The sequence below is a fragment of the Tauraco erythrolophus genome, chromosome 15, assembly GCF_009769465.1.
Source record: "Tauraco erythrolophus isolate bTauEry1 chromosome 15, bTauEry1.pri, whole genome shotgun sequence".
Taxonomy (NCBI): domain Eukaryota; kingdom Metazoa; phylum Chordata; class Aves; order Musophagiformes; family Musophagidae; genus Tauraco; species Tauraco erythrolophus.
The window spans coordinates 16,008,786-16,029,970 of NC_141479.1; the positions used below are offsets into that span (position 1 = coordinate 16,008,786).

The 21,185-nt window shown below is 38.2% G+C and overlaps 1 protein-coding gene across 2 annotated transcripts in view; it reads left to right on the forward strand.

Moving 5' to 3' along the window:
- VAT1L (vesicle amine transport 1 like) overlaps positions 1-21,185 on the forward strand; it is a 61,412-nt gene that overhangs the window by 22,917 nt on the left and 17,310 nt on the right. For both annotated transcript variants that reach the window (XM_086620794.1, XM_086620795.1), the window contains exons 5-7: positions 2,886-2,989; positions 4,196-4,251; positions 5,983-6,177. In XM_086620794.1, the coding sequence (XP_086476920.1) occupies positions 2,886-2,989; positions 4,196-4,251; positions 5,983-6,177 (355 nt within the window). The remainder of the gene's footprint in view (positions 1-2,885; positions 2,990-4,195; positions 4,252-5,982; positions 6,178-21,185) is intronic.

The window sequence follows — 21,185 nt, forward strand, 5'->3', positions numbered from 1 at the left end:
AAAAATGTCTTTTTGATTTTACTTGTCAGACAGGTAAGAATAATGTTTTCCTTTTATCTTGTATCTCTCAAAATACTAGATTATGTAGCTGGGCACAAAACAAGAAATTTCTCAAAGGCACCCCCTAAGGCAGTACAGTTGACAGGCTTCCTGTCGAAATTACACATTCCTCAGTGACGTGCAAAGTCTGAGAAGGTCTCCTCGCACGAGGGTTGCTAGCCCTCAAAGAGGGCCTTCAGTACAGAGCGGACTTTTGTCTGGGTCATTGGCAATCCAGGGTGCTGTTGGAACAGAAAGCAGTGTCCTGCTACTGATTCCAGAGCACTCCCAAGGGCTTAAGAGAGCGTTTGAAATGATCCGTCACAAAGAACATGTTATATCAAAGGAAAAATTTTCCTTATGGGAAGTTTCACCAAACTTGTCCAGCAGATGACACCTCCATCATTTTCTTACAGCGCAGAAGAATTGCAACACACTTCTTCAGCCCTTTGGTAGCCTTTCTCTTGGGGAAGTATACATACCTAAGTGTTTTACTGGCCCTGGAAAACTGCTGTAGTGAGATGAAGACAGAATTCTAGCAATCCTCACTTAACAAACATTGATTCAGCTAGCAAGAACACTTGAAAACATTAATCAGAGTTCAGCAGCAACCTTAATCCTGACTCTTGGCAGTGGCAGCAGAAGATCTGATCTAAGTGGGTATGAGATGTGTGTGCTTAGAAAAAGGAGTAAAGCCTCTTTAACTTCTGATAACTTTATGATTGCAGATAACGTTGCCTGCTCCTGCTCTTCATCAGAGCAGTACTTTTTGGGATAGTTCCCTGATACCACCCCTGACTCTGTGTAACAGGCCGTAACTACTGAAATGAAAAGGAGACCTGGTTACGAAGGGGTGGAATTCTGCTCTGTTAAGTCTGTTAAAATCCGTTTTGGTGATCCTGCATTTTCACATACTTTGTCACCTCACAGCAGACCAATGAGGCAGAGAACCAGTGGGTACAAAAGATAAAATGTAGATGCAACAAGCGAGTTTGTGCTGCTCTCCTGGTATAGAGATGCGTAGTATCAGCACAATTGATAGTTCTGATTAAAAGTCAGAATTGGCACTCTGTAGAGTATGCCAGTACTCTGATTTGTTGTTTGGATCTGTGTATTTTCACTTTTCATTGAAAAAATAAAAATGTATAGTGGCAATTCTGAGTGCTATAAAGACAAATTGTCTTTCGAAAGAGGCAGTGGGCGGAACAGTGTAGTAGTTTGGTTTGCTGGATATTAGCTGTATGCTATGTTCTGCTCAAAATGTTTGGCTGGCCAGCAGGGAAGACAGTTGATCTGCATGTGCCTGCTGCACAGTGGGTCTGGGGGAGCCCTAAGAGAAGGGGAAGGCTCTTCGTTTGTTGAGAGTTTGTAAGCAGGAAAGGGTGGGCCCGTGGCTGAGAAAGGATAGCAGTAGGAACCTGCTTTATTGCAGGTGGCTGGGGTATTCCAGGGAAGAGTTTTCATCAGGGAACAAAGCCCAAGAAAAAATCCAAACCCCAAAACCTGAAACAAATGAACAAACAAAAAAAATCCCAGAGGTGATATGAATGTGGAAATGTTTCTAGGGAGTGAGGAATCAGTTCAACTGTGAAAGCCGCCAAAAGCTGTTCGATTGCAAAGTCATTACTCATTTGCAGTGACAACTCATCCAGTGGCCTGAATTTAAACAATTTGTTACCCTATGTACAGCAGCAGTACTGACGAGTGAAGTTGTCTCGTTTTGTTGCTGGTTGTAAACAGTGGGTGTCTGAGAATCACCTTTGTGTTGTGAGGAAACCCGAAAGATGCATTACAAGCCATAAAGCTTTACATCTTTCCTGACTTTGAATTGCAGTTACACCACTGCAGAAGGCATGGTCATCAGGAGCTAACTGATGTTCCTGGGGATTTGATGCTATTGACTGTCCCTTAGACCTTTGATAGTCTCCAGGCTGCAATTTTCTTGTAGTGTCTGGACTAGTTATTTGCATAATTGTTTACGAGTATTGATCAAGGATGGACGACTGCTTGGGCTGGTTACTTGGTTAGCAAGTAGGATATTAGACTTAGATCAAACCAATGATAGGATTTTACAGGCTGATGTTTTGCCAGAAAAAAAGAATTAAATCAGGATATTTGGGTGTATTTTTTTTCTTCTTCAGCATCATATTGGCATTGCATTCACAAAGATAGTTATTGGAAAATTATAAATATGCAAACTATATACTGAAACAGTATAAATCTTTTCTTTCTATATCGTGGCCTGATTGTATCCTTTAAGCTGGGTTTCTAGCTCTTGGTGGCTTCTATTTATGCTTGATTTAATTCTCTACTGACACCTAGTTGACACAAAGTCTGAAAGAGAAGAATCTTTAACTTTACTAAGACATCATTTTATCTGAGAAGAAGAACTAGGGTAAGAAGATCTGTTTCCTTATGAATTCAGAAAAAGAATATAGGAAGATGTGAATAACAAAAATGTCTTTTTTTCTTTGACATTCATTGACCAAAAATAGACATTCTCTGACATTTGCATTCACTCAGAAAGAACTTGACATCTATCACCTGTTTTTTGATAATATAATTTGACCAAGAGCCCTCAAAAAGAGGGAACAAGATGGTTTCTTATTCTTCCGAGCCTGAAAGGCGTGGGTTGGCTAGCCCAACAAACTTGCATTCCAGCATTGAATGAGTTTGAATTGTCTTTTGGGAGGAGAAAGTTTTCATGTAGTCAAAGCCTCAGCCTTAGAGTCCTTTCTAAAGTACCTGGAAAATGTTAGTAGTATGTTAACAACTAGCCTGTGTTACGCCAGCTGACCGGTGCTGTGGATCTTAATGCAAGGTGAGATTTCTTTCTTGCCTTTTAGAATCTCGACAGATGGAGTAGATATTGTTTTGGACTGTCTTTGTGGAGAAAACACTGGGAAAGGCCTCAGTCTTCTTAAACCACTTGGGACTTATATTTTATATGGTGAGTGGAAAAAGCCAGGTGCGTATTTCAAAACCAAAGCTTTGCAAAGCTTATAATCTCCTAAAATCACCCATGCCGCTCCTTCCAGAACTGGAGGCCTCCATGTTATACATTCTCAATTTGACTGTTTCCAATCAAGGATTTTTAGTGAATCTGAGCATAGACTAAATTATTGAGAAACAATAGGCAATACAAAGAAACTCTTAAAAAAAAAATCCAAAAGTGAAACTGAACATATGTTTTTGATTGTTCAGCATCGTTGGATGATACAGGAGAAGTGTAGGAGAAAGCTTGGATCTCTCATTCTACACACCATAGGAATCACAGTGTGGCCAAGGAAACTGTAATATAGTTCTTGTGGGAGGGAAGCTTGGAGGAAGATTTCAGGAAGAATGCTGTAGTTCTTATTTGATGTGACTTTGAGGAATTCAAGCCCAGGCTTCTGTTCACAAATTGCCATTCGTGTATATGGGCTGCTCCACATACCAAGAAAACACGTCTTTTCTGCCAGGTTACCATGTTGTGTGTTGATAAAGCAAGCCAGGCTTCTGGAGGAGGGCAGCTGGAGGGATTGCTAAGCTTTTGAAGTGAAGAATATATCTGTGTTGCAGTGGAAGGTGCAGTGGCATCATGGAGCAGCATACCTGCCTCCTGGGGCTTTCATCTAGCCGGCGGGGTGGATGTACTGGGACTGTACAAGCCAACCTGGTTGCCTGTTTGTAATGGAGTGTCTGCCAGTGAATTGTCACCGTGTTTGTTAACAGGTTGTAGTGTACCATACGTGTACGTTCACACGTGTAGTCAGGTAAATGTATCTGTACAGACACAGAGAAGGCACACCTGTGCGCTGATTGCCGCCGAACAAGCGTGTCAGAGCCAAATGGCATTTTACTGCAGAGAAAGAGAGCTAGAGGAGAGTTTCGGTGTCCAGATGCCTAGTAGCACTTAACCTGTTCCTGATTTTGGAAGATTGGAAGATTCGATAGATTGTTTTTGTCATCTCAGAATACCTATAAAGTTGTAGGGCTCAGTCACCTTGGCCTCTTTGTTATTTATTCCCAAAGTACAAGGATGTCTACTAATCCATTTTTAAACCTGGGGAAAATTTTTTTCCTTTAGATATGGACCGTGATTATATTACATATAATAAATGGTCTGCTTGTCAGCATGTAATAAGCTCCATATGAATGTGTTCATCTTTTACAGGTTCATCTAACATGGTCACTGGCGAGACAAAAAGCTTCTTCAGTTTTGCAAAATCAGTAAGTTTCCCAGTGCTGTGATTCTGCTCTTTCCTCTAACTTCAGTCTTTTCTGTAGCATTTTCATCTTTATCATTCTCGTTTAACTCTGTACTAAGTTATTACTTCTGATGTTGTTGAAGAGTGTTTTTCTGATGGCAATGTGGTCTGACATGTTTTCTTCTGATGCGACAGCTAGGCAGGAATTGGATCTGTGTGCAATGCATGTTTAAACTGTTAGTTGTCAGACATACATCTCATACAGCTAAGTTTAAACTGCATTATTTATTTACTTATGACAGAATGTCATATTCATGGATATGGATAACTGTACCCTGTAGGTTTCTCATATCTGAAAACATTGTCAGGACTGTGCAGTGAATTAAAGGAGATATTAAGAGATATCTCTCTTAAGATGGGGCTTGTGTCCAGTCATTTCCAGCTTTTCAGAAGTTAGTTCCATACAGAAATGCATTTTTCAGTTCTGTGTTCATTTCAAGTGACATCAAAGAGATGATGATGTTGCATTTGTTTCCTGATTAAGGATGTCAACAAATCCAAAATTCAAATGTTAATTTTTTTTCTTCAGCTTACTACAACAACAAAAATCTCAGAAATCCTAGAGATCAAAAAAGAGAGAAGTACATCAAATAAAGTGCTAGTGAGAAATAAGTTAACCAGCAGTGAAAGTGATTCCTTCAGATGAGAACAGAGGGAGAAGTCTTGACTGAAGATCTATCATATGATCTTTCTGCCAAGAGCTCATTTACAACTTCCAACACCAGCCCATTCCCAGGAGAAATTAGCTTCAAAAGTCTCTATGTAGTGGAAAAGAAGTTAAATCAAAGATTGCAGCAAGAAGCTGTTCTTTGCCTCCTACGTTTTCTTAATGGTTGTAGTGGCACGATTTTTGTTACTGTCATCCGTTTGAATGAAAACAAGATAATCTTTACTCTGCAGCCTTTTTACTGTTCGTATAAACAGATCCAGATACGTACAATTATAGGGTAGATTGGCGTGACAAAATCAATTTCACCTGAAATGTTTTTCAGATAGTACTGGTATTTATTGACTAAATAAATATGAATAAATTGAATTAATAAAAAATAGCATAAAAATTTTGTATGATGTAGTTTCTTTATGTAATTATACTGCAAAATTAACTCATCAAAATTGTATGAAAATTTGAATTAAAAATTGACCCATTCAAATAAAACTTTCTAGGAAGTGGGATCTCAGTCTCAAGGATGCTCTTGAGCTAAATGAGAGAAAATAATTTCATTAGATATTATGAGGCTTACTCAAATATCACAGACATAATAATGGGTGAAAAGTGAGTGGAAGCTGATAAGCAGTGCATGATTTACTTGTTTTCAAGAAGAGTAATAGTCAAGAGTTGCTTGCAAATGTTTGGGAAGCTTGCATGGCTCTCTTGAGGTAACAGAGAAGGATAGCATGAGTAAGAAGGGAGGTCCAAATTCCTTGCTTCTAGACTCACATCCTAAACCCAGTTCTGTTCTCTAACGCCCTAATCTCATGCAACGCAAGTCTGTGTTTTATTTCCACATGTCAGTCAGCTGCATGCTTTTTTGTCTCTACCTTAAATAAAATCCTTACTGCTTCTCTTGGCTGTTGCTTCAGATCTGACAGATGAGTCGTGTGTCACATCTGCCCAGACAGTTTTCTTGTGAACTTTCCTGTGTATTTCTTGAAAAGCATTTCTCTAACCCTGCTGTTGTTTATTGCTTTCCAGTGGTGGCAGGTTGAGAAAGTAAATCCTATCAAGCTGTATGAGGAGAACAAAGTCATTGCTGGATTTTCCCTCTTGAATCTACTTTTCAAACAGAATCGAGGTGGCCTGATCAAGAGCGTGATGGACAAACTCCTAAGTCTATATAACAATAAGAAGATTAAGCCTGTGGTTGATTCATTATGGGCTTTGGAAGAGGTAGGAGCAAAATTTATTTCCCCATTTTTAAATTTCTAAGAGATATGTGCTTTTAGATGTATGATTAGATTTAAACAGGTTTTCTAGTTATTAATATATTCTACTTTTTGGTTTGTGCACAAGTTGTCTCCAAAGCCCCTGCTATTCAGAAACTCCATGATCCAGAGTTATCCACACATTTCTTTTAATAAATAGTTCTGGAGTTTCAAATGCTGTGTGCAAAGTTCTTGAAAATACTACTAATAAATGTGATTTTTAAATCTTAGAAAATTGGTGCTGTTTCCTCAGTACATGAAACAAGTGACTAACAAGTGCGGTGTGAAATGTAGATATTAGAATTGAAAACAACTTAAAATCTATTCTGAGGAAAAGATCTAACACGGAAGCTTTAGTTGCAGTGTGGTATTTGTGCTAGCAAACCTTGGAAGCTTGAAGGTTTTCAGGAAGTTACTGAAAATGTATCACAGGCAGTCAAATCAGAAATCACTTTTAGTGTAAGTTACATTTGTGGAATGTGGGCTTTTTGGTTCTTTTTCCTGCTAATTGCTCAGCTCTCCCTAAAGACATGTAAGGAAACTCATCTGATCGTAGCCTGGGCAATTATAAGCCCCTTGACCAAAACACTGTTTCGGAGAGCTTTATATCCAAGATGCTGATAAATGAACGTAAATGTTTTTGGAGATGTGAACAGCCATTAACATATAAAGAAACAGCGTGATTACGGTAGCACCGCCAGATTAATATTTGTGGGTTTTGTGTATGTGAAGTGCACTGAGCCTGACACATCACTGAAGATGCACGATCTGCAAGAGCTCTGCTGGACCTGGATTGTGGTGGTATCATTGTATGGTTGCTATTCAGAAGGTGCTGCAACAAAATTCTGTATCTGAATGCATTAGCTGTTATTGCCATGCATCCATGAGGAAACAGTAACCATCAGACTTAATAAATACAATACTATTAATCCATTAAGACTTTGAATGCCCTATGAGCAGGATTTTGAGCCAAGCATGTTCCCTATTCAAGTGGCGTTACAGCGCCACCCTTGTCACAGACACCGGTAAGATATCTTGAGTTGCATGGTGGGACTCCACAGCCTACGACAGTTCTTGGAGCCGGACGTATTGCATGTTCATGGGGCCTTGGGTGTGCCTGGGCCAGGTTATCTGACAAGGCTTGCACTGCCTCAGGTTGTGCTTATGTAGGAACGATATGTCTCTTCATGCTATCACCACATCTGCCCCAGTGTACCCCAACATGCTGCTTTGTGGTACAGCAGGTGTGAATGGTCCAGAACGATATGGGCTACATTAGTTTTTCTCCAGCAAAGCAGAGAGGAATGACAACTTCCCCAGAAATCTCTTTCTGTTTCTCTGAAGTGTCTACCTGAGGTCACACTGTCACTGATAGCAGCTTGGTAACACCTCGAGGTGTTACCAACCAGTGGCACGGGAGTGCCTAATTCTCATCATCAAACTGCTTAAGGGAAATTGGACATTGTGATAAAGAGCAGCTGGCTCAGGCAAGACAAAATTCTCTGCTATCGTCTGAAAGGGAGAGCCCTTTGAAGAGCAATGTAAAGTAGAGATGGGATCAGATTTTAGGATTTTTATATGGTTTATATATATATATTATTACATAAGCTTATTAAGTGTTTTAGAAAAATTAAGTGGCACAAGTATCTCGGTAGGCATTCTGCAATTTCATTTTTCACGTAAATATGTACTTTTCATGTATTGATAAGAAGAGGATAATTGAAATAGTAACAGTAGCTTAAAAAAATCTTGACTGAGGACATAACATGAAAAATTACACGACAGGCTGATCTTAATAGTCAGCACGATGGGAATTTGTTGAGAGACTTCTGTTTGATAACATTTCATCTAACATTTCAGTAACATGCATCATCTCTACTGGTAGAATGTAAAATGTGTAAATACATCTGTTAAAAAGTGCAGTCTAGAAAATTTACAGAAAATTTACTACAGCTCATTTATCATGCCTGCTCACTTTCCATGAGCTATCTGGTAATTTACAAAGGAAATGTCTGGCTAGCATCTTCAGGCATTTAACAGTGCAAGAGGTGTCCTTAATCAATTGCATTGAAATATTACTCATTCAGGGCATTATCATTTTGAGGATATATTTTTGTGGGTATAAAAATAACTTAGGGCTGACTCTCAAGTTAATATGAGACACAGAAAAATGTGTCATAGCTGAGGACTAAATAGAACCCAACTGAAGGAAGGTTGGTATGTATTTTTGCTCTGGTTTTGGGAGGTTTCTTTTTTAACTCCATAGGTCTAACATCCCCTCTCCCTTCAGAGTCTGACATTTGATTGCTGTTAATTTCCTGTCGAGTAGACTTGATTTTCTCCAAACGTTCACTTTCATTTGACCATTCTCAGTAGTCTTCATTAGAGACCAAACCAGTATGACCAATTTTTAGCGTTGATGTTTCCTGAGGCAATTTCCTGACCCATAAAAGCATTGAGAATAAATATGTTTAACTAGGGAGTGGCAGAAAGGTGGACTCCCTGCATGGCATTTGGAAATGAATGATTGAATAGTTTTCTGTGGAAGAATGTCACCCTCTCCAGAGGCTCACAGGAGAATCCATTTGTCCTCTTGACTAGTAATTCTGCCATAGAAATGAGCTGGAATCTAGTAAGTGACATTCAAACTGAAAATATTTTAAGGAAAAATCTCAGAGGAGCCTTAACCATGGGACGCCTTTCTAAATGTTTAATGTTAAATACCTGAATGTATCATGACATACATAAATGTTTTATGAAAGGCATATCCCCAACATATCTTTTCAGCTTGCTTTATTCGCTCTGCATCTGCATTTGTTTTCATGTGTTCCTTCCTTGTGCAAATATCAATTCACAAATTAATGCGGATTCTCTAAAGCCAACATGGAATACACCTTCTTTTCTTCCAAAACTGTATTACAGTACAAGTACTTAACTTTTCAATCCCGTATGAGTTGCAATAACCATCTATGTATCAGAGCTCAATAGCATCTTTGCTTAGAAGACAGTGGGTTACATCTACAGTGGTGTTCCTCTTTGCTGCTTGAGGCTGCTTGCTACAGGACCACTTCCTTATGTGATAACCCCAGAATAGTCAGTGTTCTAAAAGTCTGGTATGGTTCTTTGAACAGTATTTGTTTGTTAATACTTTCTACAGGTGTACACAGTTTGAATTTAAAAGAATATACTAATTAGAGACTATTGTAATTGCAGTGAGATTGTGCATTTTAAAGTTTTTCAAGTAACAGTAATCCAGCGTTTGGAGAAAGTTATTAGATTCTCATTTGTCTATCATGTAGTGTATGTTAAGTGATGTCTAACTGATTGTCAAATAATATCCAAGATAGCAGTGTTCAGATGTTAGACTTAGCTTGATTCTATTCCTATTGAGCAATGAAGGTTTGTCTGAGTGTCAATGAGATCGTTCTAATTAGGATATAATCGTTCCTGGTGTTCTAATTTCTCTCGTTTAGGGCCTAATCCAAAGGCCATGGAAGTCAGCAGAAGGACTCCTAGTTTCACTGGCCTTTGTTTTAGGATGAGGGGTGCCCTGTCTTTTCAGTACAGGCTGCTTAAATAAATTTACCAATTGACAAAAGAGAGAGTGGGACAGAATTTATTTTGGATGGAAACTTAGAAACGGCTTCATTTTCTTCAGTGCATCAGATCATTGCTGACAAAAAGGAGACCAGGATCTGGACTATTGACTACTGCTATGTAGCAAAACTAGTTGTATTGCTGTGTTATCTGTTGGTGTGAGCTTGGGAAGGGTAATTTTTCACTCAAATTTACATTCATAAATCCTCGTAAAGTCGAGTCTGTTCTCAAGTAGGCAGTTAGAGCCATTTTATGATGTTAATGTAAGAAAGATTGAACTAGAAGAGACAGTAACAAAATCCATTGGTGCTTCAAAATGGAAATCTGACTGGGGAATTACTCATCATGAGATGAGTGAAGTCATACAATAGATGAGCTGCTGTCGAGATGTCTTGCTATTTTGCAGTTATTTGTTTCTGTGTTCAAGTGTTTAAAAGATGAGATAATTTGTAGATGGTGCATGCTTAAAATATTGCTCTGTAGTAAAAAGCTGATTGTCTGGGAAGATTGCATTTCATTACAAGTAGAGTTTAAAACAGAATTAGTATTCAGTGAATATTTGAGCTTTGTGGCTGTTTCTTTGTTAGTAACTACTCATCTAAACCTTAATTTGCAGTTAGTCACTCTTCTTTCTGATTAATTTGTGGTGTGCGTTTATGCATTAGCATTCTCCTGAGGGTCTGTGAATCTTTGGCTTTACGCAGTAGATGATTCTAGATTGTTAAGCAGGGTGAAAACTGAAAGTTCTCAAAAAAATCTAGTGTGTTTAAAAAAATGTACACGACACTTTTCTATTGCAAAAGGAAATATGTACTCAAGGTAGAACAGGTTATTGACATAGGAGTTATATGCACCGTAAGCATTTATATGCATATATGCAGTTAAAAGTAGCACTGATAAGCATGTAAAACAAAACTCCTAAATTCTTGCACATGAACTGCCAGTCACGAAAGTGACAGTGCAAGATATGGTCCGTGTCATCAAGATATCTATAGGCCCCCTTTCCCTCACACGAGATGGCCTGTTTCAAAAAGGACTCTGAGTATGTCAGAAGGTTTTCAGACTTGAGCTATTTTGGTCCATACGGGTGACCAGTGAGATGATGGAAGAATATCCTGACTACAGATCTGTGTTGCATACCAAAAGATTCATTGCATTCTTGTCTCTCAGATGATTTAAAGGAGTGCACTGTTACATAGCAATAATGATCTCGAAGACCTGTACTGCCTTAGGGCCAGTAAGAACGGTGAAGATACTGAAACCTGTGGAATAGAGTTGCCACTTACTCTTGAAAGTAAGAGGATAATCTGATTATATTACAAGATCAGGCCAGTACCTTCTAGCAGGCCCTGAATGTCACCCCGTGTCATTGCTTTGTAGTGATAATGTAATAATGTCTCCAGCAACTTCGTAGTTAGCAAATAGTAATGCAACCACTGTAGCCCAGATCCGGGACTATCCTGTGGCACTCCGCTGTGATTGAAATCAGTGGAATCAAGGCACTAAATACATTTATGATTCAAGCCCTGTTGATATGAGTATCAGAGGACTCTAACTCAGGGTCAGTGAATAGAATATTTTTGACTGGAAAGAGCCCTGCACCTTAATTTAGCTTGTGAGGATCACTGCACTATCAGTCGCTGTTTTTTTTGGCTGAATATGATAAGAGATGCAGGTCTAGCTGTAAACACAGTTTTTATGTGAGCAAGTTCCTTGTCTGGAAGCCAGAGCTTCAATCTGTAGTGAATTGCTAAGGAAAAACCAAGCTGTGTTGCAGAACCTAAACCTAAAGAAGCGCAGTACAACTGATCACATTATAGAAACATTATAGAATATCTGCTGACACAGTCGTTTCCTTTAAAAGAAACGTTTCTCTCCTATATTGTTGTTCTCACATACTTTCTGTTCTCGGCGTTGGCTGTCAGTGTTACTGGCACGCAAAGGAAAGCAGTAGAAACCTGACATCTAAGATCACAGCCTTGCCAAGCTGCAGTCCAGTGATGAGAACTGGACAAGGGAGCACTTTCCATACAGAATCTGTAGCACATTTTGGGGAGGGCAAAGCCATCACAATATGTCTGGTTTTAGCACTGCTCCGTGACTTCAAAGGGTTCAGGTACTGTAAACCTGTTTTTTTTCCGCTGGACTCATCCTCTTGTATAAATTACCATCTCGGTGTATGCTTTGAGATATCAACCATATCAGTGTTATTTGAGGCAGAGGGACAGGAAATCTGAAACCCATGATAGCAGAGTTAATAACAGTGAACCCCCTAAAGCAGAGACGTTAATTTCATCAGAAGCCATTCGTGTCTTTCACTGGCCTTAGCTTTAGGGCAAAAAGCCTTTCATGTATCACTATAGTAAGACAGAGAGAAAATTGACCCATTAGTTACTTTTAGCGTCGTAAGAGGGCAATCTGAAATATCAGATCAGGCTGGTACCTTGTTATGAATACTAAATGCCATCTTGTGCCTATTTTTTTTTTTACTTTATTATTTTTTTAGTGCTAATACAATAATGGCATGTACAGGTTTTTCTCTTTTGTGCTTGATGAAAGCAGATTTTTCAGCTGAACAAACTACACGTTTTTCAAAGTGACTTCTATAGCATTTAGAAGCTGTATTTGTTCTTCAAGGTATGCGAAATAACCTAGAGTAGCATGATAAAAGTGGAAGTTAATTTATAACCAAAGTAATAACTCACTCTAAAATACAGAAAAGAATAATTTTTCATAAGCATAAAACAATTTACTTTGCCGTATTATATTTTAGAAAGAGGGAAATGTAACTCATTCTTTGAAAACTCCATGAGCATATCGGTGTTTCCTTTGCTAAGATTGCTCCTCTAGCATTACAGTGCAGAGTCTGCTGGTTTTGATGCTGCAGATATTTCTTTGACAGTACTTAGTTTGCATTTGTTCATCAACTGCTTTCCTGATTTACAGATATTAGCTCTGCATGTGTCCTGTCCTGTGATACTCCTTTAGAATTCGCTTTGTTCTTCCTGTATGTGAGATTCTGTTCCCTTTGACTGTATGAAATAAACATCCGTGGTTCAAAGTAAATGTTTTATGTGTACGTTGCCGTTGTTTCTTTGTATACAAACAAGCCTAACTCAAGTTCACTACAAGCTTCACGCAAATATCAAAGCATGCAAAAATGCAACAAGGGGCAATGGATTTAAACTGAAAGAGGGGAGATTTAGATTGGATATAAGGAAGAAATTTTTCACTCAGAGGGTGGTGAGGCACTGGAACAGGTTGCCCAGCGAGGCTGTGGCTGCCCCATCCCTGGAAGTGTTCAAGGCCAGGTTGGATGAGGCTTTGGGCAGCCTGGTGTAGTGGAGGGTGTCCCTGCCCATGGCAGGGGGGTTGGAACAAGATGATCTTTGAAGTCCCTTCCAACTCTAACCATTCTAGTTGAGGGGCGTCCCTGCCCATGACAGGGAGGTTGGATTAGATGATCTCTGAGGTCCCTTCCAGCCTATGCCGTCCTATGATTCTATGATTCTATGATTCTATGTCTTAGTGATGGAACAGGTTGCAAAATAGAGATGTGGGGAAAGCAAAACCTGAATAAGTCAGGGTAGCTTGCTTCGTTTTTCACAATTGAATTGTACACAGTTACAGGCCAAAATATCTTTCACATTTTGGGAAGAGTAACGGGAAAGCTATTCCACTTGATTTTTGCCTCACTACCATTAAATGTAATGAACACAAGTTCTGAAATAATGAAAATTGAGCCGTGAGGTGATTTTTTAATAAAGACTTTGTAAAGAATTTTTCACAAGATGCTTCTCTGAAGTAAATATTAATTAAAAGTCCAAATAATTTGGGTGCTATATGCTTAGAGGAACCTTGAAACTACTGGAGATTAATTAGGTATTGCAATTTTTTTTCCCTCTAAAACATGGTGTGTACCTGATTCTGGGATCCTCGCTGCTCTTGCATGAATTATTAAGTTCCTACTAAATGCCTGTATAATTTTGTTAACATTTCTTCCCCATTTAATGCTGTTTAACAGGACTCCATGTTACTTCATAATTCATTCTGCTCTTTCTACCTGTATCAGAAAGTGATGGCGTAACCCAGTAGTCTTTTTGGCTTCAAACACTGTTGATGGCAATGTAACGTGATTATGATTTTAACAGAGTGAGACAGAAAGAAGCAAGACAAGACTTAGATACAGGCACTGTGACTCCATAATAAAGCCTCGGATACATGACGTTAGCTATGATTACCATAAAATCACGTTGGATGAGTGAGCTGGTTTAGGAAACTCAGACTTCACTTGTTAAGTCTGTTAAATATGTAAGCAGAAGTCAATTATTTTCAATTGCTATGTATTATTTATAAACACTGCATGAAATTCAAGCTACATGAATGGAATTTAATTAAACAAGTAATTTATTTCAGCTTTGTGTTTTCTTTTCTTTTGTTTTCTTTACAGCTTCTGAAATTTAACTTGTTTTTTCTAGCTTGCCAGTTGAATACCTGTGTTTAAACAATTTTGCCATCTAGATAGAGTCTTCAGAATGTTCCTCTGTGCATGCTGAGAATGTTCATGCTATAATACTCATTTAATAGATAAATAACAAAAGAAATGGCAGATATTTTGCTTGCCTCATGCCATGCAGCGTGTTAGTGGAAAGATCATGGATCAACCTGAAAATCTCTGATATCCAGTTCTGGCCTCTAACAGCCAAGCCCTGGGCTGTGTCCCAGCATCTCTGTGAGCCTTTGTGATTCTGTGCATTGACTGGGGGCTCTAATCTCAGGATGGTGTGTGTTCCACTGAATTTCAGTAAGCTGTTTCATTTCAGGGGAATGGTATCTCACTGTTTTGGAATGAAGTAGCAGACATGGAAAAGTATTTTGGCAGTATTTCTGATGAACGTTGATTCGGTTGCTGTTAACAAAGGTTAGAAGCTGACTAGTGTGAGACTGAACCTCTCTCGATTAACATAAATACAGCCTGCAGCTACAGCACTTTCTAACCTACTTAGTAAGCCTCTGCTAAGAATTAATTAGTTATGGAGATACACAGGCAGAAAATACTTTTCTTGAAGGCATGAGAGACTGGAAGTTGAAAGTGCAGTGGTGAGTCATGATATGTGTTTCTGGGTCAGGATGGATTGTCGTTTCTGTTTGCCCGTGTGTGCCACAGAGATAATGGCTTTCTGTAACTGCAGGCCCAAGGAAAATAACGTGTAGACTTGGTTCCTGATGGATAACGTGAAGGCGGGAGGGAGCAGGCAGGAAAATAACATAGGAAGCATTGATAGATTCCACTGAAGAAAGTGTGCACTGTTAAAGATAAACTAGTCACATGCTTCTAGTTAATTAAATTAGCAACAGGCGATTGTATATGGGGAAAAACTGGTCTGACTTTTATTAGAAAAATAAGAACAAACCTGTTACATGGAGCAAGCAGCTGATTAATTACTGTGAAAAAGTAGTGTTTTACAGGAGTAGTTTGCTTGCTGAAGTGTATTAGCTGGCTTTTAAGTAATAAATTGGCACACATTCCTTATGCGTTGAGCTGATATGGTGATACTGTACCCTTGCAAGAAAATATCCAGAGACCAAGCCAGGGAAAGCTTTACCAAAGCAGAGGGGATATGCTTTAGACATCAAGGACACCTTCAAAAGCACTAACATGTATGCATAACTCCAGGAGATAGGATATATTTCTTCTGTATTTATCTTGAATGTTTGCCTCTAACATGTTTGTTTTACACTTCATTTTTACTGTCAGTGTCATAGACTTTAAGCTGTTCTCAAGAGTCAGGAAAACAGGGTTTCGTAGAGTCATTTCCCTATTTGAAAACAATTTCTAGACTCTTCATGAAGTATTAGAGAACAAAAGCTACTTGCTTTTATACCCTTGATCCAAACGTGCTTCAGTTCCTTTTTATTTCTACCTAATAATGCAATGAAACACCTGCCTGTCTTCTCCCAGTCTTGCATGCAGGTCGATTAAATGTATGCCAATAAATTACATCCACCAGCAGAAATAATTTTAAGCGGATTTTAACAGAAAGCTTACTTCACCTGGTGTCCCACAGAGTTGATAGTGCCACTAACTGGTAAGGAATTCTTAAGATTTGGAACAGTGTGTGTTTTCTCTCACTTAGAGAAATAACTATTGGATGCCATAAATGAAAAACACGAGGTAAGCAGCAGGTACTAAAGGGAAAATAATAGAAACTATGTTTTCAAAGACACATTTAGAAGTTACTTAATTCTTGTGCTGTGCACTGTTGGTGTGTGTAGTTCAAGCCACAGAGCCTGTGAATGGAACCTGGGATTTTCCTCTGTGTCAAAAAATTCCACTCATGCTTCTTTGTTACTTAGTTGACGGGTTCGGAGAGAAAGCTCTGGGTTGTTCAAGCTGGACTGGCAGGGTTTGCTAACATGAGAAGTTCAGCTCTTCTCCCAGGGTATCATGATGGAGAAATCAGAGGTTTGTGTTAACATTTCCTGGTGATTGTTTTCATTCGGTCAGAAACTTTTTGTGGTCTCAGTTCAGATTTAAAAAGACCTGTTTTCCCATTTAAAAGGATTTTAAAAAACTTGAGCTAGAAATAATGAAGTCTACTTGATGGTGTTGGGAGAGCTGAGAGATGTCATCCTTATATGTCTGGCACAATACAGAATACAGACTCCTCCTGCCTTTGAAACTTTCCTGTTTTCAGACTAGAAAGAGATCCCTGATTATTTTGGATGAGGTTTTGGCCTCTGATTTGCAAAAAACAGACTAGTTATTTATTTTAGGTTTTTTTTCTGGCTATAATTATAAGTCTAATACGTCATTAATCAATGAATGCCTAGAAAGCAATCTAAGGAGTCACGGAAAAGAATCAAAAGAGAGTGGGAGATAAGAATAAGAAAAATCTCTATATTTAAATGTGATGGGTCCATTTTGTCCAAAAGATGCTACATTGGCAGCATTGGTCCCTGTGGCCATCTTCCATGACTGACAGTGAGCGGAAAGGTTAGTAAAGCAGAAGAGAACAAGATGCTTTCAGGGACTGCAAAATTACTGTGGTGAGAAACATCAGTAGACACTGTGCCTTCAGCATTTCTGCTGTGTATTCTAGCTCACATATTTCTGCTTTTGGGCCTATAAAGAGATAACATTGACAGAAGCTTTTAGCTATAGTAGACGGATGTTTAGTTGTCAGAGGATACAGAACTATGTAACAATAGCCAAAGAAAAAGTAAGTTATTAGTTCCATCAGCAAAACCAAGTTTGTCTCTCAGCAACTAATCATGTTGATGACTAGTTTTGGCAGACTGGTAGAATTTATGGAAATCTCATAAGCAGTAGCACAAAATTCCTCTCCTGGGTTGTAGTTTACAATTTTTTGTTTGTTTGTTTTCATACAAATAGTCTAATTAGGTTACTAGATTCTCTTTATTGCAAAGACGACACAAGTGGTGTGTTCTATTTCATACAACTTTGCTGATATCATAAAAAAGGGAATTATTACAAGATTTGTAGGTAAGATAATTTTGTAGTTTTATGTAGCTAATCTTCTACATATTAACCAGATGATCTATTGCTGGTATTGATTTTAATTAGGAAGGACAGCTGAATATTAAACTTCATGTGTCAATGTATTCCAGTGTTTGAGTCCTACCTTACACACCTTGGGATTCATTACTGGATCATCACAACATGGACCAGAGAGTGAGAGAATGAATATCCCAGTCAGGGGAAACTAGAATATTCCAGCTTGTGCTTTAAGCCCACTCTTGGGCTTCACCAAGAGACTCATGCAGTTTCCCCAAAGGCTGTGCAAGTTGGTCATGGGCACTTATCTATGGTAGTAGCAGCACACACTATGTACAACTCTGTTCTGATGCCACCTGATTATTAGGCTGTTCTGATTTGGATTTTTCCATTTATCCAGTTCCCTTACATGTAACTTTTGAAGTTTTAAAGATTTAAGATTTTAAAACATTAATGCATACTATGATTAAGTTTTCCTTTTCTCAGTATAGTGGGGAACTTTAGTTGGAAGAAAGTTTACTTTTCTAGTTTACATAATTTTACCCTGATCAAAATGCAATGACTGTATCCAAAATAACACTTTATTTTAGTGCATAACAATCATCAATCAAGATAAATGTTCTCACCTAATGAAAATGGCTCATATATTCTTTTCAGTCATTTTAAACACAGATGATTTTTAAAAACAAAATTACTCTTGGGCATAAAGACATCTCTTAGCATAATATAATCCAAATTTAACATAATAATTGAGAGTTTTATATGGTATTGCAGTTTAGTAATGATAATATTGCTTGTTACAGATAATGATATAAATGAACACCAAGGCAGCAAAGCAGATACATTGTCGATACTAAAAGGTTCCTGTCTGTGCCAGCCTGCTGTGAATGATTGAACACAAAGATATTTTGTAGGACAAATCCGAATGTTATGGTCACCGACTTCGAGAAAATAATACTGAAAGGACGCAATATAATTAAAGATTTTCAAATGAGCAGCTGTTTTTCTACTGTTCTGATTGTACTGGATACGTTAGTTTGAGTATTGAAGTTCAGTCTTTGAATGTGATATTGAAGTGTGGCCATAGCTGTGAGAAATAAAGCCTCACACATCACATGCAGCTCCAAATCTTTGTTTAAATGCACTCAGTTTAGTAGAATAAAGGTTGTATAAAAGTGAATTCCCTGCCATCACCAAATACCAACAATGTTGAGAAGAACCTGAGTTTCTTTCCTGTTATATGCTGTGGTTATGTCCTGGGTAAAATATCTGAAAGATCTTAAACCCTCCTGAGGAAAAATGGCATAACCTTTGAATTCTTTAGCACAAGTAACACAATGCTGTATCTTTTCCTTGAAGATGAAGGAAACATCCTGTGTAATTCTAAGAGTTCCTGCAGTTAAGCCTACATTAGCCTAGAGCTAGCAAAACGTGTTATTAAAGTTCTTGCCTATTTTCCGGAATTATTTTAGCTGGTATACACGCCATTTGCTTTTTTTTGGTGCATCCACACATGCAAGTTTAATTGAATTAGATTAGAAACTGTCTCAGCTGAATCAGTGATGCTGTATCTTGTGAGTGAATACTTCTGCTTTGGCTTCCCTGCTACCAATTACATAGCAATTTGGTTGCAGTCAATAGTGTAATGCTAAGCTGAATGAGTATTCACACATGAGCATTAAACCTGTTGTAAACAAAATCAATTTTTATAGCAATCACATTGGTACAATACTTGTGTATTAAGTTAAGATCTTTAATATAGGCTTTGAATGAGACATTTCTTAACAGTGCTAGAAGAAATATTAAGTAATAAAGGAAATAGGATTGCAAAATATATAGTGAAACTGTCAACTAGCGAACAAGATATATTCAAATACCTTTCATCTTACCTAGATGAACAATTTCAATCTTACTGTAAACTGATGTAGCTCAAACCGACGATAAGGATGAATCGTACTCTCTAACATTACAACTGTATTGTGATTTAATATATCACTGGGTTTTGCTTTTGCTTAAGTGTGGTTTTAATTAAGTCACAGACTGGCACCCAATGGTAGGATCTGATTTAGACGGTTTCTTGAATAATAAAAGAAATACGGTGATGACTTATGAATAATTAGATTTGCAATCCTCATTACACAAGAAATCAAAGGAGAAATATTTTCTCATTTGGATCTTTTGAGACCTATGGGATTTACCTTGATGTGTTTCAAGAATTTACATAATTGATTCACTGATGAAGGATGAATTTTATTGGAGAGAATCCATTGTTACAAAAGAATGTGGGAATTTTTTTTCAAAGACAGAATATTAATGTCCTCTTGTAATCTGATCCTAGGTGGTAGATTGGTATGTAAAGCTTCTCAGACTTTGGAGATCATATGGTCAAGAATTTTTAATGAGTACATCTTTACTATATGGAAGACAAAATGTTTACTGTATTTTGTAACCAGTAAGTTTAGTTCCCATGCTTTGGAATAGTGATTCTGGAATAGAGCATAATTTCTTCTCCATAGTAGTAACAAAGGAAGAGTTAAAGTTCCTTGGGATAAGCAGACAAGTAGTACAGGAATTTCTGATTTTTTATTAGTGGTTTTAAGATCCCAAATTGTGAAATACAGCTCAAAATAAAGATCAAGGAAGGGTCTGAGGAACACGTAATAGGAGGCCTTTAGGAGTAAAAATATTTGTCTCACATGAATTGTGTAGAAAATAAGATGGAAGGTTACAGTGGCAGAAGACATGTCGGTCACATGTTTTATGTCTGACTTCGAGAAACAAAAAAAATCACCGGCTATTTGGGCAGTGTAGAGGAAGAAGCACATGTTTTCATGAGGCAGGATCTTATTACTAGGGTCAAGAAGTAGAAGAAAGAAAGGCACAGTCAGCAACTCCTGTTACTGCAAGACAAAGGCTGTGGGGTCGGGGGGAAGTGCCGTTACTGTCGTGCAATCTGTAACGCTTTGAGTCTGGGTTTGAAAGTGTTAGCCAAAAATACTGAAAAAATCAGTGGTGCTGCTGAGCTACAGAGAAATCTCTAACAAAGAGATGGTAGAAATTAGTCTTTTGTGAAGATCTCGTTATTGAATGATGGTTCTGGTGGATTAGAGAACTGAAACAAGCCTGAAAGCCAAATGAGGTGGGAGTTCTATATGCCATCAGCATAGAGTGCTGGTCAAATAACATGAGATAAAGAAAAGACCATTCTTTTGGAAAGTTTTCCTTAGTTCTACAGTTTCATAAAACAAAACAAATCCTCTCTAGTGAGGTACACACAAAGAAATACCGCCTTTATATAAAATAAACTGTTTTGTTGCCAATAAACAGAAATATGAATAAACAGGTACCGATAAAAGCTTGGGAAAGAGCAAGAAAGTAATCACATGTGAGGTTTTTGGTTTTGTCGTATCCAGAAGGTACTTGGGAGGGCTTTTAGTCTAAACACACAACTGTAAAAAAGAATAGCTATTTTTTCATCGTAGTAGCAAACCAGTAACAGTATGAATTGTCTTTTGCATGTGCACAACGACCCAAATGGTGTGTGCAGATCTGCATCTTGGAATGAGGCAGAGTAACCAGTACAGTAGCGCGTATGAGTTAAACGTCGCTCTTTATTCCTGCCTCAAACCTCAGCGTACCTGGGTAACCTCAGACTGCATTACCCCAATTTGGTTGCGTTTGGAGCATGTGAACAGTCATATGAGGTCAGAACAGGGTTTCATCTACACCAATATCCAGCTTCTCACGTGGCAAGGACTGTTGGTTAGGCAATAAAAGAAACAGCATAAAGAACAGGCACTTTGAGCTTTCTGGAATAATTTTCTGATATTTGGCTCTGAAAGCCAAATTCACCAAAA